Source organism: Equus asinus, chromosome 2 (genome assembly GCF_041296235.1).
Source record: "Equus asinus isolate D_3611 breed Donkey chromosome 2, EquAss-T2T_v2, whole genome shotgun sequence".
Classification (NCBI taxonomy): Eukaryota; Metazoa; Chordata; class Mammalia; order Perissodactyla; family Equidae; genus Equus; species Equus asinus.
Window position 1 is genome coordinate 82,149,507 of NC_091791.1, and position 23,149 is coordinate 82,172,655.

The 23,149-nt window shown below is 35.4% G+C and overlaps 1 protein-coding gene across 1 annotated transcript in view; it reads left to right on the forward strand.

Annotated features, from left to right (window-relative positions):
• The window catches only part of LYST (lysosomal trafficking regulator), a 195,446-nt gene that overhangs the window by 120,694 nt on the left and 51,603 nt on the right, over positions 1 to 23,149 (forward strand). Inside the window, exons 30-38 of the mRNA XM_070492422.1 lie at positions 1,839 to 2,017; positions 3,947 to 4,153; positions 16,732 to 16,908; positions 17,459 to 17,535; positions 17,676 to 17,864; positions 19,784 to 19,929; positions 20,018 to 20,114; positions 21,084 to 21,145; positions 22,592 to 22,647. Of these exons, the coding sequence (XP_070348523.1) occupies positions 1,839 to 2,017; positions 3,947 to 4,153; positions 16,732 to 16,908; positions 17,459 to 17,535; positions 17,676 to 17,864; positions 19,784 to 19,929; positions 20,018 to 20,114; positions 21,084 to 21,145; positions 22,592 to 22,647 (1,190 nt within the window). The remainder of the gene's footprint in view (positions 1 to 1,838; positions 2,018 to 3,946; positions 4,154 to 16,731; positions 16,909 to 17,458; positions 17,536 to 17,675; positions 17,865 to 19,783; positions 19,930 to 20,017; positions 20,115 to 21,083; positions 21,146 to 22,591; positions 22,648 to 23,149) is intronic.

Genomic DNA, 23,149 nt, shown 5'->3' on the forward strand with positions numbered 1-23,149 from the left:
ACATCACTCCTCTGAAGTCCACTTTTTAATGTGTTAAATGCAGGCCTAGATTGACCATTGAGTTTTAAACAGTACAGCACCTCCAATATATTTTTTTAACTTTCCTGTGAGGTAATCATAGAGTCACATGCAGTTGTTAAGAAGTATTACAGAGATCCCATGTACCCTTTACCCAGTTTCCCCCAGTGGATCATGCAAAACTATAGTCCAATATCACTCCCAGGATATTGACATTAATACAGTCAAGAAATATCATTTCCATCACCACAAGGATCCCGTATGTAGACTTTCATAGCCACACCCACTTTCCTCCCATTACCACCCCCTCTTTAGTCCCTGGCAACCTCTAATCTGCTCTCCAATTCCATTTTTCATCATTTCAACAATATCATTTAGGGGCTGGCCCCGTGGCTGAGTGGTTAAGTTCATGTGCTCCTCTTTGGCGGCCCAGAGTTTTGCCGGTTCAGATCCTGGGCGTGGACATGGCACTGCTCGTTAGGCCACATGGAGGTGACGTCCCATATGCCACAACTAGAAGGACCTACAACTAAGATATACAACTATGATGGAGGGTGGGTGGTTTGGGGAGATAAAGCAAGAAAAACAAAAAGAAGATTGGCAACAGTTGTTAGCTCAGGTGCCAATCTTTAAAAAAAAGAATATCATATAAATGGACTCATACAGTATGTAGCCTTTTAAGATTGGCTTTTTTCACTCAGCATAATTCTCTGGAGAGTCATCCTGGTTGTTGCATGTATCAATAGTTTGTTCTTTTTTTTGTTTTTGCTGAGTAGTATTCCATAGTATGGATACACCACAGTTTGTTTAACCATTCACCTGAAAGAACATCTGTGTTGTTTCTACTTTTTGGCTATTGCAAATAAAGCTGACTGCTATAAACTTTTATGTGCAGGTTTTTGTGTGAACATATGTCTTCATTTTTCTGAGATAAATGCCAGAAGTGCAGTTGCTGGGTTGTATGGTAGTTGTGTGTTTTGTTTTTGTAGAGAAACTGCCAAGCTTTTCCTGAGTGGCTGTATAATTTTGCATTCCCACCAGCAATGTATGAGTGATGTAGTTTTCTTCATATCCTTACTAGTATTTGAAGTTGTCACTATTTTTAATTTTAGCCATTCTGTAGTGATATCACATTGTGCTTTCAATTTTCATATCTGTAATGGCTAATTATTTATATATTTATATATATAAGTTGTAATACCTAGAGCATCACTAAAAAGCTATGTGAAGAAATACACTCAAATGCACTATAGATAAGTCAAAATGGAATTCTAAAAAATGTTCTAATAACCTCAAGAAGACAGGAAAAAGAAAACAATAATTGTTTATCACTGGAAAAACATAATGCACTGGAGGGTTTTTTTTTTAACTTTTCTAATTTATATTTGGGGCAACCAGTTCCCAGGCTAAACTCTGAAATGGAACCATTGTTATCATATGCACAGCATTTAATGGGATAGCACAAGCAGTGAAACAGCTTTGCACATCCATCTAATGTAAATATCATGTGGTCTTTTATGTTTGATTTGTACAAGAACCTCATGGCTTTAATAATTTCACAGGTTAATTCATCTTCATTAGTAAAATAAATCTTTAATGTACAATTGCATGACTTATGTATGTTTAAATGTCTACACTGTTTTGGGTGAATTCACTTTTTCTAGTATATTGTGTCTTCTGCATTTAATATATCTACCACATATTTATCTTGTGTTAACTGAATTACTAATTATGTAGAATATTTTTATCAACATCATTACCATTTGTAATATCTAGGTATTAGTGATTTGACTAATTTTTATTCTTTTTTTATTTCAAAGAGTTTAATCCAGACATTATTGACATTTTGAGTACTCCGGAAAGTGCAACTCAAAGCAAGAACTCAGTTTCCCAAACTGAAATTTCTGAAGAAAATATTTATCATGACCAGCCTTCAGTTTTCAATCCATTTCAGAAAGAAATATTCACGTATCTGGTAGAAGGATTCAAAGTATCTGTTGTAAGTAAATTAATTACTTGGGAAATGTTTATTCACACAAAAAGCTAGAGGTCTTGTGTATCTGTATTATATGTTTTCAAAATCATATTTGTATTCTTTCACAGTTTTCTGAAACTCAGACAACCTGAAATTTGAATAATGGGGTAATATATACAGCTAATTTACCTTTTCAAAAGGACTCACTTCATGCAGCATTGGTTGTTTTTTTTTTTTTTTTAAAGATTTTATTTCTTCCTTTTTCTCCCCAAAGCCCCCCCGGTACATAGTTGTGTATTCTTCGTTGTGGGTTCTTCTAGCTGTGGCATGTGGGACGCCGCCTCAGCGCGGTCCGATGAGCAGTGCCATGTCCGCGCCCAGGATTTGAACCAACGAAACACTGGGCCGCCTGCAGCAGAGCACTCGAACTTAACCACTCGGCCACGGGGCCAGCCCCCCATGCAGCATTGGTTTTTAAGTCTGTAACCTGAAGGCCATTTTCTATTATTACAGTTTAGTAAGATCCACATCAGAAAAGAACAGGGCTTTCATGATTACTTTGAGAGTTTAAATTAATAACCTGTTTTTAAAGGACATTATTTATAGCTAGTTACTCCTGAATTATTATTATGAATTATTATGAAGTTTAGGTCTTGGCTTAAACATATTGAGTACCTTCAAAATTACATAGAGAATACTGATAAGTGTCAGGCTACATTTGTCATTGACTTACTTGGGTTTCTCTAGGTCACTTACAGTTGATCATAGGGAACAAATCAGTCAGTTCACTCCATAGATACCGGAGGCAGATCTATTTCTAGCAGAACTCATAAATCCTGACTCTGCCAATGTCTAAATCTAAGCTAGGTTTTGATGTCTGCAGATTCCACTTAGGACTGAATCATTTATACAGGGCCCTTAGGACTAGGAATGTTTGGAAAGCCATTTCCAAAACTCCAAATAAACCCTAAAATGTACTGATTCTAGTTTTCAACCAGATACAGGAGATTTGATCAGAATTGGCCCAGCCTTACTGGGACCACAGTTGAAACAGCTTATTTGGTTATTTGTTAGGGAATACTGATGGTCAATTTATATGCAATTTTTGATTTGTGACTTTTAAACTCAATATTTTTAGTACTAATTCAAGTCTTTATTATGAATCCTTTGTCTTTTATTTTGCAAAATCAATGCAGATTTAGCTACCATTGTTCTTTGATGGTTCTTTTTTTGTTTGTTTTAAATTTCCAAGCCCTAGGTAATTTTTTAAGTGCTTAGGACAGTAGCTTCTTCATCCATCTCTCTTTCTTTAATTGTGTCAAATATACATAACATAAAATTTATTATAGTAACCTCTTTCTAAGAGTACAAGTCAGTGGTACTAAGTACCTTCATATTATTACACAACCGTTACCACTGTTCATCTCCAGAACTTTCTCCTTATCCCAAACTGAAGCTCTCTGCCCATTAAATAATAACTCCTTATTACCCCTTCCTCCAGCCCCTGATAACCACTATTCTACTTTCTGTCTCTATGAATTTGACTTTCTAGATACCTCGTATAAGTTAATCATACAATATTTGTCCTTTTGTGTGTGGCTTATTTCATTTAGCATAATGTTTTCAAAGTTCATTGTGTTGAATTAAGTATCAGAACTTCATTCCTTTTTAAGGCTGAATAACATTCCATTCTATGTATATACCACATTTTGTTTATCCCTTCGTCCATTTATGGACATTTAGATTGTTTCCACCTTTTGGCTATTTTGAATAATGCTACTATAAAGCATTGGTGCATGTCCGTCTCTTTTAAACACTCATTTGAATGAATGTGTATGTCTTTTAATTTTGACTATTAAAAATATCTAGAATTAAAATCTTTAGGGCTGTGTTGATGTTAGTATATTTTTGGTTAAGAAGTCTGATCCTAATTCATTCCTGTTTTGATTTAAGGGTTCAAGTAAAACCAGTGGTTCCAAGCAGCAGTGGACTAAAATCTTATGGTCTTGTAAGGAAACCTTCCGAATGCAGCTTGGGCGACTACTAGTGCATATTTTGTCACCAGCTCACCCTTCACAAGAGAGAAAGCAAATTTTTGAAATAGTTCGTGAACCGAATCATCAGGAAATACTACGAGATTGTCTTAGTTCATCCCTGCAAGTAAGTATCTCAGCATTTCGTAAGATACGTGAAAACTACTGGTGAAATATAAAATTGTACAAAACAAGAACTGAAATGAAACTGTTTCTTCATGCCTAACATTATGAATATAGTTTTCTTACCAGGCAAACATCACCTGAGGTCTTTCTTCAGATGCTCTATGCCAGACTGAATTTGATCTCTATGTTTATTTCCCATTCCTTTTGATGGTGCTTAAATTAAGTAGTAGTATATCTGAGTTCTTGTAAGATCTTTTGTAGTTTGTTACTAAATCTCAAAGTGTTTTCTTTAAGAACTGTTTGGAGCCTTTTGTAAAAGCATTATATTGTACATAAACCATCTATACTGAATAGCTCCACCAACAGTACATATAACATATTTCAAAAAATATGTACAGTAAGTTAAAGTGGAAAAAAACTTGATCATTTGGAATGATCAAAATCAAAATATTTAAAAGAATTTCAGAGTCTGTAAGTTTTGTCACATACAGAGTGATAGATGGAGAATTAACTGGTATAACCATTTTAGACAGCTGTTTAGCAGTTTCTTATAAAATTAAACATACACTTAACCTGTGCCCCTAAAATTCCATTTTTAAGTAGTTACCCAAGAGAAATTAAAACGTATGTCCATAAAAAGACTTGTACAAAAATATCGGAAGGAGTAGGAGCAAAATGGCGGGGTGAGCTGACCCAGGACTCTCTCCCCTCCAAAGTGCAACAAAGGACTGAGAAAAAAAACCTGAATTTCAGCTAATGAACCTAATGCCAGGACTCAAAGACCTACAGTATCAAAAGACAGAGGACGGAACCCCTACTGCCTGCCTCGGAGGAGCTGGAATGGGGTAGGAGAGAACATCGCTTCATCCCGTAGAAACCGGGATTGCCGCGCAGGACCAGGAAGGAGCGGGGGAGGGGCCGTGTGACCAGGGGATCATCTAGGACTCCCGCCGCTGGTACAGTGGAAACCCGCTGACGGGGGAAAGCTTCCGTGCACGGGGACCCCATAAACCCAGGGCCCCGGGAGACCAGAGAACAGAACTGATCGAATCCAGATCGGTGCGCAAGAGAAACCACTGCTGCCCCTGCCCCGGCAAAGCGCACTGGGCGCCGCCACCTTGCCCGAAGGCGGAGAGTTCAGAACGCGCAGCACTCTGCCCCCATCTAGTGGCGACAGGCTGTAACTGCAACCAAATTCTACCACCATGAGAAAAAACCGCTTCTCTACCATCCAGCAATTTATAAAAGCCCCAGACCAGAAGGAAAACAACAAAAACATAGAATTAAGTCCTGAGGACTTGGAATTAGGTAAACTAAATGAAAATGAGTTCAGAGCAGCTATAATCAAAAAACTCAATGAGGTAGAGAGAAAGATAGAGAAACAAGCTGAGTTCTGGAGTTACTTCACAAAAGAGATTGAAATTATAAAGAAGAGTCAAAGAGAATTACTGGAGATGAAAAACACAATGGGCCAGATAAAACAGAATACGGATTCCCTGAATGCCCAGGTAGACTCCATAAAAGAGCAAATTAGCATAATCGAAGATAGACAGGCTGAATGGCTCCAGACAGAGGAAGAAAGAGAACCAAGGATTAAAAGGAATGAGGAAAGTATTAGAGAGCAGATTCAATGAGGAGAAAGAATTTAAGGATCATAGGAATTCCCAAGAACGTGGAAAAGGAAAATGGAGCAGAAAGTGTGCTTAATGAAATTATAGAAGAGAACTTCCCAAATCTAGGGATTGAGAGAGAAATGTGTGTAGAGGAAGCTTTCAGATCTCCTAGATTTGTCAATGTAAAAAGACCTACTGCAAGGCATATGGTAGTACAAATGGCAAAAATGAATGACAAGGAAAGAATACTCAGGGCTGCAAGACAAAAGAGAATTACCTACAAAGGAGCTCCTGTCAGACTTTCAGCGGATTTCTCTGCAGAAACCTTACAAGCTAGGAGAGAATGGAGTGACATATTCAAAGCTTTAAAAGATAAAAATCTTCAGCCAAGAATACTCTATCTAGCAAGAATATCCTTCAGATATGAGGGAGAAATTAAATCTTTTCCAGACAAACAAAAGTTAAGGGAATTTGTAACTAAAAGTCCTCCACTACAAGAAATCCTCAAGAAGGCTCTCATATCTGAAAAAAGAAAAAAAGGAGAAAAGGGTCACAAACCACAGAGTAGGGAGACAGATAAATAGAGCCAGAGTAGGATAGCAAATATTCAACCATAGCATTAGGATAAAGGTAAGGAAACTACCAAAGCCAAGACCATCTTATCACTCTTAACTACAAACTCATATCACAAGTTGGAACAAGAAGTGAAAATAATAATTTAGGAGGGGAAGAGCAAAGGGACTAAATTAGTCTAGGCCAAGCAAGTAAGAGACCACCTGAGAATAGACTATATTATACACGAGATTCTAAATACAAACTTCAGGGTAGCCACTAAACTAAATAACAGAACAGAGACACAAATCATAAATAAGCAAAAATCTAAGAAACCCAGCATAAGAAATTGCAGTATCAAATGGGTAGGATAAAGCACACTGGAAGAGAAAAGCAGGAAAGGCAGATAATGAGCAACAGATTGACAGCTTTAAGTCCACATGCATCAATAATCACTCTTAATGTAAACAGATTGAACTCTCCAATAAAAAGACACAGAGTGGCAAAATGGATTAAAGAACAAGATTCAACAATTTGTTGCTTCCAGGAAACGCACCTCAGCCCCAAGGACAAACACAGTCTCAGAGTGAAGGGGTGGAGGACAATACTTCAAGCCAATAGCAAGGAAAAAAAAGCAGGTGTTGCAATTCTTATATCAGACAAAGTGGGTTTCAAAATAAGACAGGTAAAGAAAGACACACAGGGACAATATATAATGATCAAAGGGACACTTCATCAAAGAAATAATGCTTATAAATATCTATGCACCCAACACAGGAGCACCAAGGTTCATAAAGCAACTATTAACAGACCTAAAGGAAGATGTTAAAAACAACACAATAATAGTAGGGGACGTCAACACCCCACTCACATCAATGGACAGATCATCCAGACAGAAAATCAACAAAGAAATAGTGGAGCTAAACGAAAAACTAAAACAATTGGAGTTAATAAACGTATATAGATCACTTCACCCTAAAAAAGCAGAATACACATTCTTCTCAAGTGCACATGGGACATTCTCAAGGATAGACCGTATGTTGGGAAACAAGGCAAGCCTGTACAAATTTTAAAAAATTGAAATAATAACAAGCATCTTCTCTGATCATAATGCTATAAGGCTAGAAATTAATTACAAGAAAAAAGCTGAGAAAGGCACAAAGATGTGGAGACTAAACAATACACTACTGAACAACCAATGGATCATTGAAGAAATTAAAGAAGAAATCAAAAAATACCTGGAAACTAATGAAAATGATAACATACCATACCAACTCATATGGGATACAGCAAAAGCTGTATTTAGAGGAGAATTCATTGCAATACAGGCACATCTTAACAAACAAGAAAAATCCCAAATAAGCAATCTTAAACTACACCTAACTGAACTAGAGAAAGAAGAACAAATAAAGCCCAAAGTCAGCAGAAGGAGAGAAATAATAAAAATCAGAGCAGAAATAAATACTATTGAAACGAAAAAGGCAGTAGAAAGAATCAATGAAACAAAGAGCTGGTTCTTTGAGAAGATAAATAAAATTGACAAACCCCTAGCCAGACTTACAAAGAAAAGAAGAGAGAGAGCTCAAATAAACAAAATCAGAAATGAAAGAGGAGAAATATCAACAGACTCTACAGAAATACAACGGATTATAAGAGAATACTACGAAAAACTCTATGCTAATAGAATGGATAACCTAGAGGAAATGGATAAATTCTTGGACTCCTACAATCTCCCAAAGCTCACTCAAGAAGAAGCAGACAATTTGAACAGACCAATCACAAGGAGAGAGATTGAAACAGCAATCAAAAACATCCCTAAGAATAAAACCCCAGGACCAGATGGCTTCCCTGGGGAATTCTACCAAACTTTCAGAGAGGATTTAATACCTATCCTTTTCAAACTATTCCAAAAAATTAGGGAGGATGGAACACTTCTTAACACATTCTATGAGGCCAACATCACGCTGATACCAAAACCTGACAAGGACACCACGAAAAAAGAGAACTACAGGCCAATATCACTGATGAACATAGATGCAAAAATTCTAAACAGAATTTTGGCCACCAGAATTCAGCAATTCATCAAAAGGATCATACATCATGATCAGTTGGGATTCATACCAGGGACACAGGGATGGTTCAACATCCGCAAATCAATCAACATGATACACCACATCAACAAACTGAGGAATAAAAAACCACATGATCATCTCAATATATGCAGAGAGAGCATTTGACAAGATCCAACAGCCATTTATGATAAAAACTCTGAACAAAATGGGCATAGAAGGGAACTACCTCAACATAATAAAGGCCATATATGACAAACCCACAGCCAACATCATACTCAATGGGCAAAAACTGAGTGCCATCCCCCTGAAAACAGGAATGAGACAAGGATGCCCTCTATCACCACTCTTATTTAACGTAGTACTGGAGGTCCTGGCCAGAGCAATCAGGCAAGAAAAAGGAATAAAAGGAATCCAAATAGGGAGGGAAGAAGTGAAACTCTCACTGTTTGCAGATGACATGATCTTATATATAGAAAACCCCAAAGAATCCATTGGAAAACTCTTAGAAGTAATCAACAACTACAGCAAAGTTTCAGGGTATAAAATCAATTTGCATAAATCAGTAGCATTTCTATATTCTAATAACGAACTAACACAAAAGAACTCAAGAACACAATACCCTTCACAATCGCAACAAAAAGAATAAAATACCTTGGGGTAAATTTAACTAAGGAAGTGAAGGACCTATATAATGAAAATTACAAGGCCTTTCTGAGAGAATTGGATGACGACATAAGGAGATGGAAAGACATTCCATGTACATGGATTGGAAGAATAAACATAGTTAAAACGTCCGTTCTACCTAAAGCAATCTACAGATTCACTGCTATCCCAATCAGAATCCCAGTGACATTCTTTACAGAATTAGAACAAAGAACCCAAAAATTTATATGGGACAACAAAAGACCCTGAATTGCTAAAGCAATCCTGAGAAAAAAGAACAAAACAGGAGGCATCACAATCCCTGACTTCAAAACTTACTACAAAGCTACAGTAATCAAAACAGCATGGTACTGGTACAAAAACAGGTGCACAGATCAATGGAACAGAATTGAAAGCCCAGAAATGAAACCACACATCTATGGACAGCTTATCTTCGACAAAGGAGCTGAGTGCATACAATGGAGAAAAGAAAGTCTTTTCAACAAATGGTGCTGGGAAAACTGGAAAGCCATATGTAAATGAATGAAAATTGACCATTCTTTTTCACCATTCGCCAAAATAAACTCAAAATGGATCAATGACCTAAAGGTGAGACCTGAAACCATAAGGCTTCTGGAAGAAAACGTAGGCAGTACACTCTTTGACATCAGTATTAAAAGGACCTTTTCGGATGCCATGTCTTCTCAGAGAAGGGAAACAATAGAAAGAATAAACAAATGGCACTTCATCAGACTAAAGAGCTTCTTCAAGACAAATGAAAACAGGATTAAAACAAAAAAACAACCCACTAACTGGGAAAAAATATTTGCAAGTCATATATCTGACAAAGGCTTAATATCCATAATATATAAGGAACTCTCACAACTCAACAACAAAAAATCAAACAACCCAATCAAAAAATGAGCTGGAGACATCAACAGACATTTCTCCAAAGAAGATATACGGATGGCTAATAGGCACATGAAAAGATGCTCATCATCGCTGATCATCAGGGAAATGCAAATCAAAACTACACTGAGATATCACCTTAGACCCATTAGAAGGGCAAAAATATCTAAATCTAATAGTAACAAATGTTGGAAAGGCTGTGGAGAGAATGAAACCCTCATACACTGCCGGTGGGAATGCAAACTGGTGCAGCCACTATGGAAAACAGTATGGAGATTCCTCAAAAAATTAAAAATAGAACTACCATATGATCCAGCCATTCCACTACTGGCTATCTGTCCAAAGAGCTTGAAGTCAGCAATTCCAAAAGTCCTATGCACCCCAATGTTCATTGCAGCATTATTTACAATAGCCAAGACATGGAAGCAACCTAAGTGCCCATCAACAGACGAATGGATAAAGAAGATGTGGTACATGTATACGATGGAATACTACTCAGCTGCAAAACAGAACAAAATCATCCCATTTGCAACAACATGGATGGACCTTGAGGGAATTATGTTAAGTGAAATAAGCCAGTTAGAGAAGGATAATCTCTGTATGACTCCACTCATATGAGGAATTTAAAAATGTGGGCAAAGAAAACAGATTAGTGGCTACCAGGGGAAAGGTGGGGTGGGGGGTGGGCACAAAGGGTGAAATGGTGCACCTACAACACGAATGACAAACATTAATGTACAACTGAAATCACACAAGATTGTAACCTATCATTAACTCAATAAAAAAAAAAAAGACTTGTACAAAAACATCCGTGACAGAGCCAGCCTGGTGGCACAGCACTTGAGTTCACATGCTCCGCTTTGATGGCCTGGGGTTCGCCAGTTCAGATCCCAGGTGCGGACCCATGCACCACTTATCAAGCCATGCTGTGGCAGGCGTCCCACATATAGAGGAAGATGGGCATAGATGTTAGCTCAGAGCCAGTCTTCCTAAAAAAAAAATCCTTTTTCATAATAGCCAAAAGTTGGAAATAACCCAAATGTCTATCAACAGGAGAATATATAAACAAATTGTGATATATTTATACAATAGACTATTATACAGCAATAAAAAGGAAAGACTGCTGATACACCTACCATTATGAATGAAGCTCAAAAACATTGTGTTGGTGAAAGGAACAGCCAAACACAAAAGAGTACACATTCTGTAATTCCATTTTATATGAAGTCCATGAACAGGCAAAATTAAGATATGATAGAATTCAAGACAGTAGTTGTCTCTGTGAGGAGCGGGGCAGTGAGAAGGGTAATTGACTGGAAAGGGGCATCAGGAAACTTTCTGGGATGATAAAAATGTACTATATCTTATTTTAGGTAGTGGTATACATGGTATGCATACTTATTGCATACATGGGTGTATGCAATTGTCAAAAATCATAGAAATGAACACTTAACACCTGTATGCTTTATTATATGTAAATTATACCCTTACAAGTAAAGTAATAGCTGATATATAAGAAAGAACAGGTATACCTTTAATACCTGGGAAACTCAGACATATGATATTAGGATCCAAAAGGTTATAGTGTTGAAGTGATATTTTTAGATGCTCTTTCCAATATTAAGGCTCTCCCAAGTGCACTAAGGGCATTGTCTTCCCTTCCCAAGGCACAAGTATATCCAGCCCCAACGTCTCCTCTGTGGAGAATTTGAAGTGGTGTTCTTTGGTTTCTTTGTACTCAGCAAAGTTGCCATCCATCAAAATCCAAGCCTGGTGTTCGTATTCCTCTTTTTTGCATACCAGCTTCCCTTCTACACTACTCTGTTTTGGTCAGTGGTATCTTTATTGATTTTAGCTTGAAACATTGGAACTATGGTTGACTTTTTCTTCTTTCTTGAAATAAGAGAGGCCAAGGCTAGTCGTTTATTTAGCTGTGTCTTTCTCAGTAGTCTGCTGGCCCCATCCTAGTTCACGCTTTCACCTCTTATGCTCAGATCACTGCCATAACCTCCTCTCCACCTCAAGACCAAATTACTGTACCTGATTTTTTTTAAAGATTATTAAGGAAACTTTCAAACATACCTAAAAGGAGAAATCAAGAAAGAATTCCATGACTATTATCCAACTTTAATTTTTCCTTGTAGTATTTTGAAACAAATATCAGGTATCAAATTATTTTACCTTCAAATACTTCAATATGTATCTCTGACCAATAAGGACCTTTTTAAACTTATTACACAATAATATTAACAATAGTTCATTATCACCTAATACCCAGTCAGTGTTTAAATTTTCCCAATTTTCTTATAATTTTTTTAATAGTTTGCTTGATTCTGGATCCAGACAGTGCCCACACATTGCATTTGTTTGATGTTTACTAAATCTTTTTAATCCGTGGCAATTACCCTCCCCAACCATTTTTTAAAATGTCATTTATTTGTTGATGAAACTGGGTCATATGTTGTAGAGTTTCCCACGTTCTGAATGTGGTTGATTGTGTCCTTGTGGCTCTAGATCTAGAGACTTTATTAAATTGTAGTTCTTCATTTCATATTTGTTTTTGTGTGTGTTTGTTTAAAAGAATACTTTATTAGGAGTGCTTTGCATTTTCTATGATATCATAGCAGGAGGCACAGAATGTCTAGTTGCCCTGCTTTTAAATAGATGGTATCAGCCTGATCCATCCAGTATAAACTTCACCCTCAGTCTTTAACTTAGTTAAAGTAACTAAGCTAGAACTTAGTTCTAGCAGCCCTTGATGATAGTTGCCAAGAGCCACTTTTTCATTAGCAGTTGCAGAATAGGGATCTCCAGCCTCTATTAGCTCTGATTCTTCTATAAGGAAGAACATTCCCTTGTCAACTACTTGGCTACCCTAAAATACAGTCTGTGTAGAAAAGGCAAGATAAATGGTTCTTTCTTTCCCCTATTTATTAATTTTTAGAATAATGAGTTGGTGTCCTAACAACCTCCAATTTTTGTATTTGTTTTTATTTTTGAAGTGTCATTATAGACTCAGGTATTTTTAATAAATGTTTTTATTTCATAAATTTTTATAAAGTTTACAAATTTTTAATAAAGTTTATAAATTTTCAAACTATTGCAGTTATAATTCTGTTTGATATTCAAATTAACACCCCTGTAGATTCAAGTTGTTGTGTTCTTTTAGCATGGCCTTTTTAATTTTTAACAAGTTGGTATGATTTAACTTCCTTGCTTTCTGGAACAGAAGAATGTCCCAGGCTCATCTTGTACGTTTCCTTCCTCAGACCTGGAACCAAACTTTTCCCCCAAAGAAGCCTGTATTTGACTTTAATGAGATAATAGTATTTAGAGACTACAAATGTAGGACTACGTACATTCATTTCTGTTGGGTTGTCATTTCTTCTCAGCCTTTTTAATGGACAAAGCTAGGAAATTTGTATTTTTTAGGAAGAAAAATAAATCATGAGTTCGTACTGACACTTTTACTTTTTCTTGGATTTTATATTTTTATTTTTGTAATTAATGTTGATAACTTTGGTTCCTGATGATACTAACATAATTACTTATTTGCTTTATCTTTCCATGTATATATAACATCTTCAAAATAAGGTAACCAACATTACACTGAAAAACAAGCCTGCTGAATGCAGTTTAAGATTTCCTTGTGGTTCTTCTTGTTCTTAGGATACTATTATGGGTGTACAGTGAAAATACTGTATTCTAAAAGCTTTAAATAAGTTTCTTTATTTGGTTATGCCACTAGCTTCAACTAAGTAGGGGTTTTTTTTCTTCTTTTTTTTTCTATTTTTAGGGATTCCATTGTGTTTTTATTTGTTTAATTTTGTTTTTAATTATGTAAAATGTCTACATGCTTCAAAATCAAAATTGTGAAACAGCACATTCAGAGAGGTTCTAGCTTTTATCCCTATACCCTCCCCGCATTCTTTCCCTTTCCCTGTAGGTAACCATCTTTGTTTTTTATTTCTTTTGAAGATATAAGCAAATCTGTGTACACACATGTAAGTATATATATCTCCCCCACTTGTCAACACAAAGATAGTAAACTATGCACACCTTAATCTGCTTTCTTTAGCTAACAGTTTATCCTAGAGATCATTCCATAGCAGTATACAGGGATCTTCTCCTGCCTTTTTTGCAGCTGCCTACAAGCTGTATTTTGTTTGTACTTTGCCTGATTTTTAAAGCTCCAGGCTTCTTTTCTACTGTTACAACTCAAGTCTGATTAATTCTCCAGTCTGTAGCCCCTCCTCCTTTCAAGATAGTCTCATCCTTGTCTCTTGCAGCATCTTCACGTTTTGTGTATTCCTACTGCCATGCTGCTTTATTCATGTTGTCCCCCCAGCATGAAACGCTTTATTTCCTCTCCTTTGTCTGTCTGTATACCCATTCTGTTCATTTATCCATATACCCAGCTCACACTATACCACCTTCAAAACCTTCCTCCTATTCTTGAATCCACTTGAACCCTTCCTTCTTGGAAGCTTCATTGAAAATTTTATTTTTACATGTTTTAGCATTTTATGATTTTCTAAGGCTTTGTGTTTAATAGATTAAACTCCTTTTGAGGACTGAAAACAAGACTTTTTTTTTTTTGCGTCTAACTCCAGTAACACCTTTTCTAGTTCCAAGAACTATAATCCATAAATGAGTGATCAGAGGATGTTAAAATGAGATATTAGAAACAACTTTGGTGTTTAAAAAAATCATGTGTTTCTTTGAATATTCAGAATGAATAAAAACGTTTCTGATAGTTTTTCAGGATGATTTTAGAATGTCACTGAATACTAAACTGAAGTATTTTTAGAGTTATATCAGGGACATTACTTTTAAGACACACATGTGAAAATATTCTAGTCATCTACCATTTCTCCTTATTTACCAACTCTTCAGGTCTTTTACTCATGAGCATCTGTTCATTTTTCTCTTTTGGTCAAGTAGCAGCTGTCTCCTGACTAATTTAAAATGTTGCATTAAAATGAGCTTTTCTATTTCCATCATTGCATATGTTCATCTTATGCTTTTGGGAAATAACATACTGTGATTCAGCATGTTAATTTAAATATCACCCAAAACGTAATAGTTTCCAAATCCATTTGTTGACATTTAATACTCTTCACAGTTTAAAATGTCATAAAGCCAAATGCAGTAGTATTTATATCGGTGCAAATTTTTTAAAGTAAAATTATGCATGTTTAACTTGTTGCCAAAATTAATGTCTACTTAATACATAGTGTACATATAACGATCAGGTGTAATGTCTATAGCATGGAAGGGCCACTTAAAAAATTATTAATCAAACTTCAATTTAGGTTTACTCTGTGAAGAACAATTGTTGTTACCCTGAGTAACACTCTAATTTTGGTTATAGAGTCTGTTCGTAAAAGCTTGGCCTAAACCAACTCTTCTCTGTACGTACACATAGAACTGAGTGCTGGTTTTGTAGTTGTTCACCTTTTGTTCTCCCTAGGGAGTAGTCAATGCTTACAAGCGAATGCAAAGATAGGCTTTTGTTTTGGAATGTTCACCAACATCTACTATACTAAGCTGAAATCAAAGGAGTAAGAATAAATAAGCATAATTCTATTACCTTGAAGTTTAAAGGAAAGTTTCCCTTCCAGTTCAGTTTTTCTGTGAAAAGAACTAAGAATTATTTCCTTTATCCCAAGCTTATTTCCTGTGACAAATAGAAATGGCAAGCAATAGGATATATTGGAGTATATGAGGAAGCCATTTAGGGTAAACCTAATTCGGCCTGCCTGTTTTTCCAAAAGGGCCTGACATGGCCACTGAGCATACATTGTGTATCCACTTTAAGCATTTCCTATGGCAAGAACAAATACCCTTAAGATAAAGATGCAACTTCCCCCCACATTAGCATTTCCTTAAGGATAAGCATTTCTCCCTAGACTAGGACATGATCGCTGTGATCACTTGTGACTGCCCAGCTCACCTGTGACCACCCAACTCACCTGTGACCATCCAGCTCAAGACAACAGACCTACCACCCTGCTGTGTCCACTGAGACAGCAGACCTGCTACCTGCGGTGTCCATCAATCGCTGTGCCAACAGAGCAATCTCGTGACTATTGTAAAAGGGACATTTCAATCATATGTGAAACATCCTCTTTGAGGGTATATAACCACTCTGTACACCCCACTTCTTTGGTGCCCTTCCTTCCTTGGGAAAGGAAGGCCCGGGCTATCGTCCTCACATTTTGGCTCAGAATAAACTCACCCAGATTTTCATTTATAGATGGGTTATGGATTATTTGCATCAACACCTATATTCGTTCAGCAAATCCTTTCCCAATTCTTTCCTTAAAAGCTTGGTTTCTTTCTTTTCTTTTCCTTCTTTCCTTCCTTTTGACCTTTTACAATGAAAATTTTCAAACATACTAAGAAAAGTAGAGGGAATAGTATAATGAATAGCATATAACCATCACCTAGATTTAACAGTTGTTAATATTTTTATTATATTGGTATCATTCCTTCTTTTTCTGAAGTATTTTAAAGTAAATTATAGAAATCACAACATTTTTCAAAAGACGTTTTCCTATGTAACTATAACAACCTAACAAAATTAGCATATACCCTAATATCATCAAATATCCAATGCATAATCACATTTCAATTGTCCCAAAATGTCTGTTTTAACTGATTTGTTCAAACCAGATCCAACCAAATAAATCTAGCAATATAATTTAAATTAATTACTGTTAAAAAATTTAAGTGTAAAAAACAAAAGTTCTTTATTACTAAAAAAATTATTACTTTTTTTTTTAAAGCATGGACCCAAGTTAGTTTTGTATTTGTCAGAGTTGATACACAACCACCACGATGAACTGACTGAAGAAGAACTGGACGCAGCAGAACTGCTTATGAATGCTTTAAAATCATGTGGTCATAAGTGCAGCCCTCCTAGTGCGTCAGCAAAATCAGACCTTGTTAAAATGATCAAGGAGGTGAGTCAGTGACGCCGTAACTGTTTCTTAGAAGATTCTGTCGAATATAATTAAAGAATGATTGAAAGAATTTTTTATCATGGAGTATCACTGATAGTGAATTTGAAATAATTTTTTACTTTATATTGCTTTTTTACTATAAGAGAAAATATAGGCTTATTTTAAGGAGTGTTTTATTTTTTCTCTATTCATTCTTGTCTGTTATCAGTAGCTTTCAGCAAAGGAAAGATTTTTATAGTCGCAAGCAAGTTGAAGCATAAACCTTGAGTTATGGGTTCGTTAATGAAAAAGCAAAATAGGAAAGCAAGCAACTATGCAAACCTATCAGGTGTGGCCACCCTGGTTAACTACTGTAACCTAATTTCTTTGACCTAGACTGTATGGAAACAAAGGGGAAATACAACATTATTTAAGTGGTTAATATAGTTTAATATTCTGGTCTCCTGGGGAATATTTTTTCTTTGTTAACTTGGTTTTAAAATTAGTTTGTTGGGCTCTGTGCCACCATTAAATGATAAGTTTTATATGGTATATTGTCCAAATCTTTTAGGAACAAAAGAAATATGAAACTGAAGAAGGTGTGAATAAAACCACCTGGCAGAAAAGAGTTAATCATAATCAACAAAGGTAGGATTTTGTGTGTTCTAAAAGTTATGTCTTTTAGGAATGCATTAGATTTCACATATACTTTTAGTGTTAAAGTGCCATATTTTGATATACATTAATGTTCTACATATGCTTACTTATGGGCAATCTTGTTTGTTTAGTCTCTTTCAGCGTCTTGATTCAAAATCAAAGGATATATCCAAAATTGCTGCAGATATCACCCAGGCAGTGTCTCTGTCCCAAGGAATTGAGAGAAAAAAGGTGATCCAGCATATCAGAGGAATGTATAAAGTAGATCTCAGTGCTAGCAGACATTGGCAGGAACTTATCCAACAACTGACGCATGATCGGTAAGCGAAGTGGGACATTTTCAGGTTGTCTTCATGAATATTTTATCTATTGATGTTAAAAATCATATGTAATTCTTCCAGAATAACGATTCATAACATTATTTCATTAGTTTAAATGTTCTTTGTTTAATCACTTATGATTTCATCTTGAACGATAATCCTATGAGAATATTTTTTAAAAATTGTTGGGGGTGGGGAAGATAATGAGAGAGAGAGGCATTAGCTCTTCTGGATAATAAAATCTGTATATTGGCTTTAATTTTTAATTCTGATCTTTGTAAAAGACTAGAAAAATCACTGAAAGAGGGTAGTTGGGAAATAGATCTTTTTCTAGCTAAGACTTTAATAATATAATTTAAAAATACAAATAACGAAAAGAGGGAAACTAAAGTATTATTCTCTGAATTTGGTTAAGATAACTGGTTAGTATGACTTTGAGGTGCTCGAAAAACTAAACATTATACACTAAGGCAAATTCCAGGTAAACAAAAGAATTAAAATCAAAAAGTTTATAAAGTAGAAGAAAATAGAGTGTTTATCAACTCTCTGATGGATGGATCACTTTCTAAACTCAAACACAATAGAAGAAGCTACAAAGAAGAAATGAATGGATTTGAACTTTAATTTTTTCTGATCTATTTAACAACCATAGCAACAATAAAACATGAAAATTTATTTTCAGCAAATATGTCAGTTAATATTTTTATTATTTAGAAAATTCATGTAGATTTAAAAGTAAAGTATCAAGATCCCAGAAGTTTGAATGAGCAAAAGACGTGAATACACTCTTTACATAAGACAAATACAATTAATAAACAGATGGGAAAATATCCAATATGGCTAGAGGCTAATTTGGTTTTTTGAAACCTTTAGATACCATATTTAACTTTTATGTTACAAAATTTTTTTAGGTGCTATTATCCACAGCAGGAAGAAATGTATCCTCATCTCTGGTCAGAGATTTCGTGGCATTGTATGCTTTGATAATATATGTCAGAAACCGTACAAAGATTTTATTTCAAGCTCCAGTTATCCTATTTTAGTCATTCTATCCTAAGGAAAATACTCAAAATATGGAAAGGCAATAAACATAAAGGTTTCATCTCTGCATTGTTTATGCTAGTGAATAATTGGAAACAACTTAAGTATATAATAATAGTAACAGGATTGGATACATTATGATTTATCCACTTAATGCAATATTAGCCACTTTAAATGATGACGATAAAGATTATAATGTATTTAGTGAAAGAAGGCAGGATATAGAAATGTATATTCATAATAATTATAACTGCAATTTTTAAAATGAAGAAAATAACCACTACCAGTATTTTGGTATGCTTAGGGTAGTAGAATTAAGGGTGATGTTTTTCCTCTTATCTATTTCTAAAAATATATTTAATAGGATTAAACTATTCTCTTTCATTTAAAATATTTCTTTGTATTTAAGCATTTTAAGAAATGTGATTTAAACTATAGAAATGAACGAATTTTATTTGTTATATTAGTAGGCAAAATGGGAAATGTAAAAACTTAATTTGGAAAATGGATTTTTCTTTTAGCTAGCCATATTAAGTCCAGTGTATCACTAAAGCATACATGTTGCTAAAGCATTCATAGTAGGCATGAATATATCTTTTTAAAAATTTAATAGATAGAAAAACCTGGTAGCAGAGCATGCCTCCAGGTGGGGAACTGGGAGACTAGGATTCAGGAGCAAAAGGGCACTTATTTTTTTTATGTCGTTCTTTTAGAAACTATGTGTATGCATTCCCTAATCTAATATATAAACAGCTGGGTTTTTTAATTGAATAGATCCATTTTGATTTATTTATTCAGTTTTTATAACAATTTTTTTTAAAAGCTATAAGTACTTCTTCAGATTGCCACTTAAAACGTTCTTTTATTTTCACTTGCAGAGCAGTCTGGTATGATCCCACCTACTATCCAACTTCGTGGCAGTTGGATCCAACAGAGGGGCCAAATCGAGAGAGGAGGCGTCTACAGAGATGTTACTTAACTATTCCAAATAAGTATCTCCTTAGGGATAGACAAAAATCAGGAGGTAATAGTGGCTTCTTGACTCAACATATAAATATAGCAGATAACTATGGTCATTAGATAAAGATAATATGTACTTTTTCCCTCAACAGATGTGGTCAAGCCACCACTCTCTTACTTATTTGAAGACAAAACTCATTCTTCCTTCTCTTCTACTGTAAAAGACAAAGCTGCGAGTGAATCTATAAGGTAAATTTGAATCATAAGGTGTTCTCTCTTTTGTTGAAGGAGTTAAAGATTTTAAGTTTACTGTAGTGTTTATGTAATATTTATTTTAGATAATGCTGTGGTTTAGGAAAGGTCCTAAACATGGCTCAAGAGAGGACAAGGTTGAATGGCCAAAATCCAAAAGGAGTAGACATTTTTGATGGCAAGGACTCATTGGACTTCAGTCGTCGTGCTCTGGCCCTTGTTTGCATATATATATTTTCATAGTTGACTTTTCTAATGACTTTGTGAAGTATACGGTGCTGCTGGTGGCATCATCAAGAGGCAATCTAGTATAGTCATTAAAGGTTCCAATTCTCCTTCCTTCTCTTACAAGCTGTCTGATCTTGGGCAAGTCTTAGCCTCTCTGTCTCAGTTTCCTTATCTGTTACATGAGTAAGATAATCACACCCGAAGTATCATAGTATTGTTAAGTATTAAGTGGGTCAGTGTATGTTAACTATGGATAGTATTGTCACTATTTTTGTGGTGGTAGTTATTACATGCCCATTTTACAGATGAAAAACTGAGACTCAAAGAAGATAAGTGACTTGACTAAAGAGTAAAGGAACTTTTCCGATTCTAAATCTGTGTTTTTCCTAGAATAGTAGGCTTCTTTTATGTGTTTGAAATATCAGAGACATGACCCAATGTTTGCTTATTTACTAGAAAATAGAAAATACTGAAATCTCCTTTAAATAATTGAATGCCTATATCCTGCATACAGAGTATAGGGATTATTAGTCGTCTTTTTAAAGTTTCAGTCATTTTCTCCTCTACTATAGAATGTTAAAAAATGAGATAATATTTTCCTGTGGGTTTGGACAAGACATCTCATGCTTTTAAAACTTGTCTGCTTTTCTGAAGTCTTTTACTAGATAAAATAAAACTTACACTCTGTAAAATTGATCAAAACATTTAATCATAGTCATTTTAAATATGTTTTCACAGAGTGAATCGAAGATGCATCAGTGTTGCACCATCTAGAGAGACAGCTGGTGAATTGTTATTAGGTAAGTCACATTTTGAAGAGTTTTACACATATTCACCCTGCTGTATTTTATTCTTAGATAATTTGAAGCATTATTTGACACACAGCCATTCAATCAAATAAGTTTTCTCTAATATCACATAGGTTATTTTGCTGTAACATGTAGAATGCATGTGATTCATGAATGTAAAGAAATGACAGTCATTTTCTGAAAGGCACATGAATAGCATTTTAATTTTTATAAAATTGGCTTTCTTCATGAGTATACATTTTTATATTTAGCCATCGCTTTTATTATATATCAATTTTGATTTTTAAAGTGAAGAACTATTGGTATACTTATATGCCTACTGTTTTAACAGATATACCTATGCATAAGAAATATATCCACCTTGAGATTGTTCATAATTTACATTTTCTATTGTGCTTCTGAGAGAAAGGCCCAATTTTCGATCCATGGATACCTATATAGTTACATTTGGTGAGAAATTTTTTCCTCAAAATATGAAGGAATAAAGTTATACCCCTTGGTGTCTGTTTCCTTGAAGAACCAATTTGTATGCTGTAGGCCAGTTGTTCTCAAAACGTGGTCCCCAAATCAGGAGCATCAGCATCACATGGGAACTTCTTAGAAATGCAGCTCTCAGGCCCCAGCCCAGACCTGCTGAGCCTGAAACTCTGTGTATGGGGCCCAGCAATCTGCATTTTGATGAGCCTTCCAGCAATTCTGTTTCACCCTCAAATTTGAGAGTTCCTGCTGTAGGCTAAAGCTCCAGCCTCCAAAGCCCAAGATGCGGAGCTTCAAGCTTGCCGTGACTGAACCCCAGGGTCACAAGGATGGAGCTGGTACCCTTCTCTGAGCCAGCCATACCAGTGCTCAGTGGGGACCAGCACGCAATGCAGAGCTCCAAGGAGTTCCTACCGTTTGGATACGTGACATACGGACATGTGTTAACAACAGCCTATGAAGCAGGAAGAATTGGGGGGCTATCTTTTAAGGCCTATTCGACCCTATTGAGTGTTTAAGTCAGCAAAATAATTAAGGATTACTCTTGCTAGAAAATTTGATTTACAACTTGACTCCAGTTAATGTGTGACAAAATAAAGCAAATGAATATGCTAGTCACATAAGAAGAATACTGGTAATAATAAATAGCCTACATTTTTTAAAAAATGAGTGCCAGGCACTGTTAATAAGCATTTTACATATATTCTAATTTAATTCCCACAGTAACCTTGTGAAAAAGTCCCCTCTCATTTTTTTAATAAGGAAACTAAGGCACAAAGAGGTTAAGCAACTTTCCCAAGAGCTCATGGATGCCTTCAAAAATATTTATTGAGTGTCAGGAACTGTTTCTGGGTGCTGAGATTCAAATTCAGGCCAACTGATTCCAGAGGTCATGCTTTCAACCGTATAGGGTAATAGTGCACATACATTTTAAAACTCATATCCAGTTATTTTCTGCAGGTAAATGTGGAATGTATTTTGTAGAAGATAATGCTTCTGATACAGTCGAGAGTTCGGTGAGTAGAGGCTTAAGTTTGCACTTATGTAAATCTAGACGAATTCCAAAAAAATGTATAAATTCAGTGTAACCAGAGAGCAGGTAGAACTATTAGAGTACATTTATTGTCCCTCTATGTGTAGACTGGTCTGAATTCCAAACATTTTTTTAAAGCTAATTTTAGAAAGAAGACCATGCCATCTCCTCTGGCTTATGGTCTGAGTCTCATAGCAGTTAGTATTATGAGTCAAATTCTGAAGTGCTCCTGTTATTTCGATTTATGTCCATTCTTTCCCACACTGTCCTCTGTAGTGACAAATAACTGCCCCCCTGACACTCCCAGTCTACTATCAAGTACATAGCTTAAGTATTCTTGATACTCATTTAGCTTAGTAATCATAATTTTTATTCTTCTGGAAATACTGATATTAATCAGAAAATAACAAAAAAGACTCTTAATTCACATTTTTTGTATAGTAAATCTTTTTATCCGTTTCATTTGGCTCGTATTCCATTAAAAT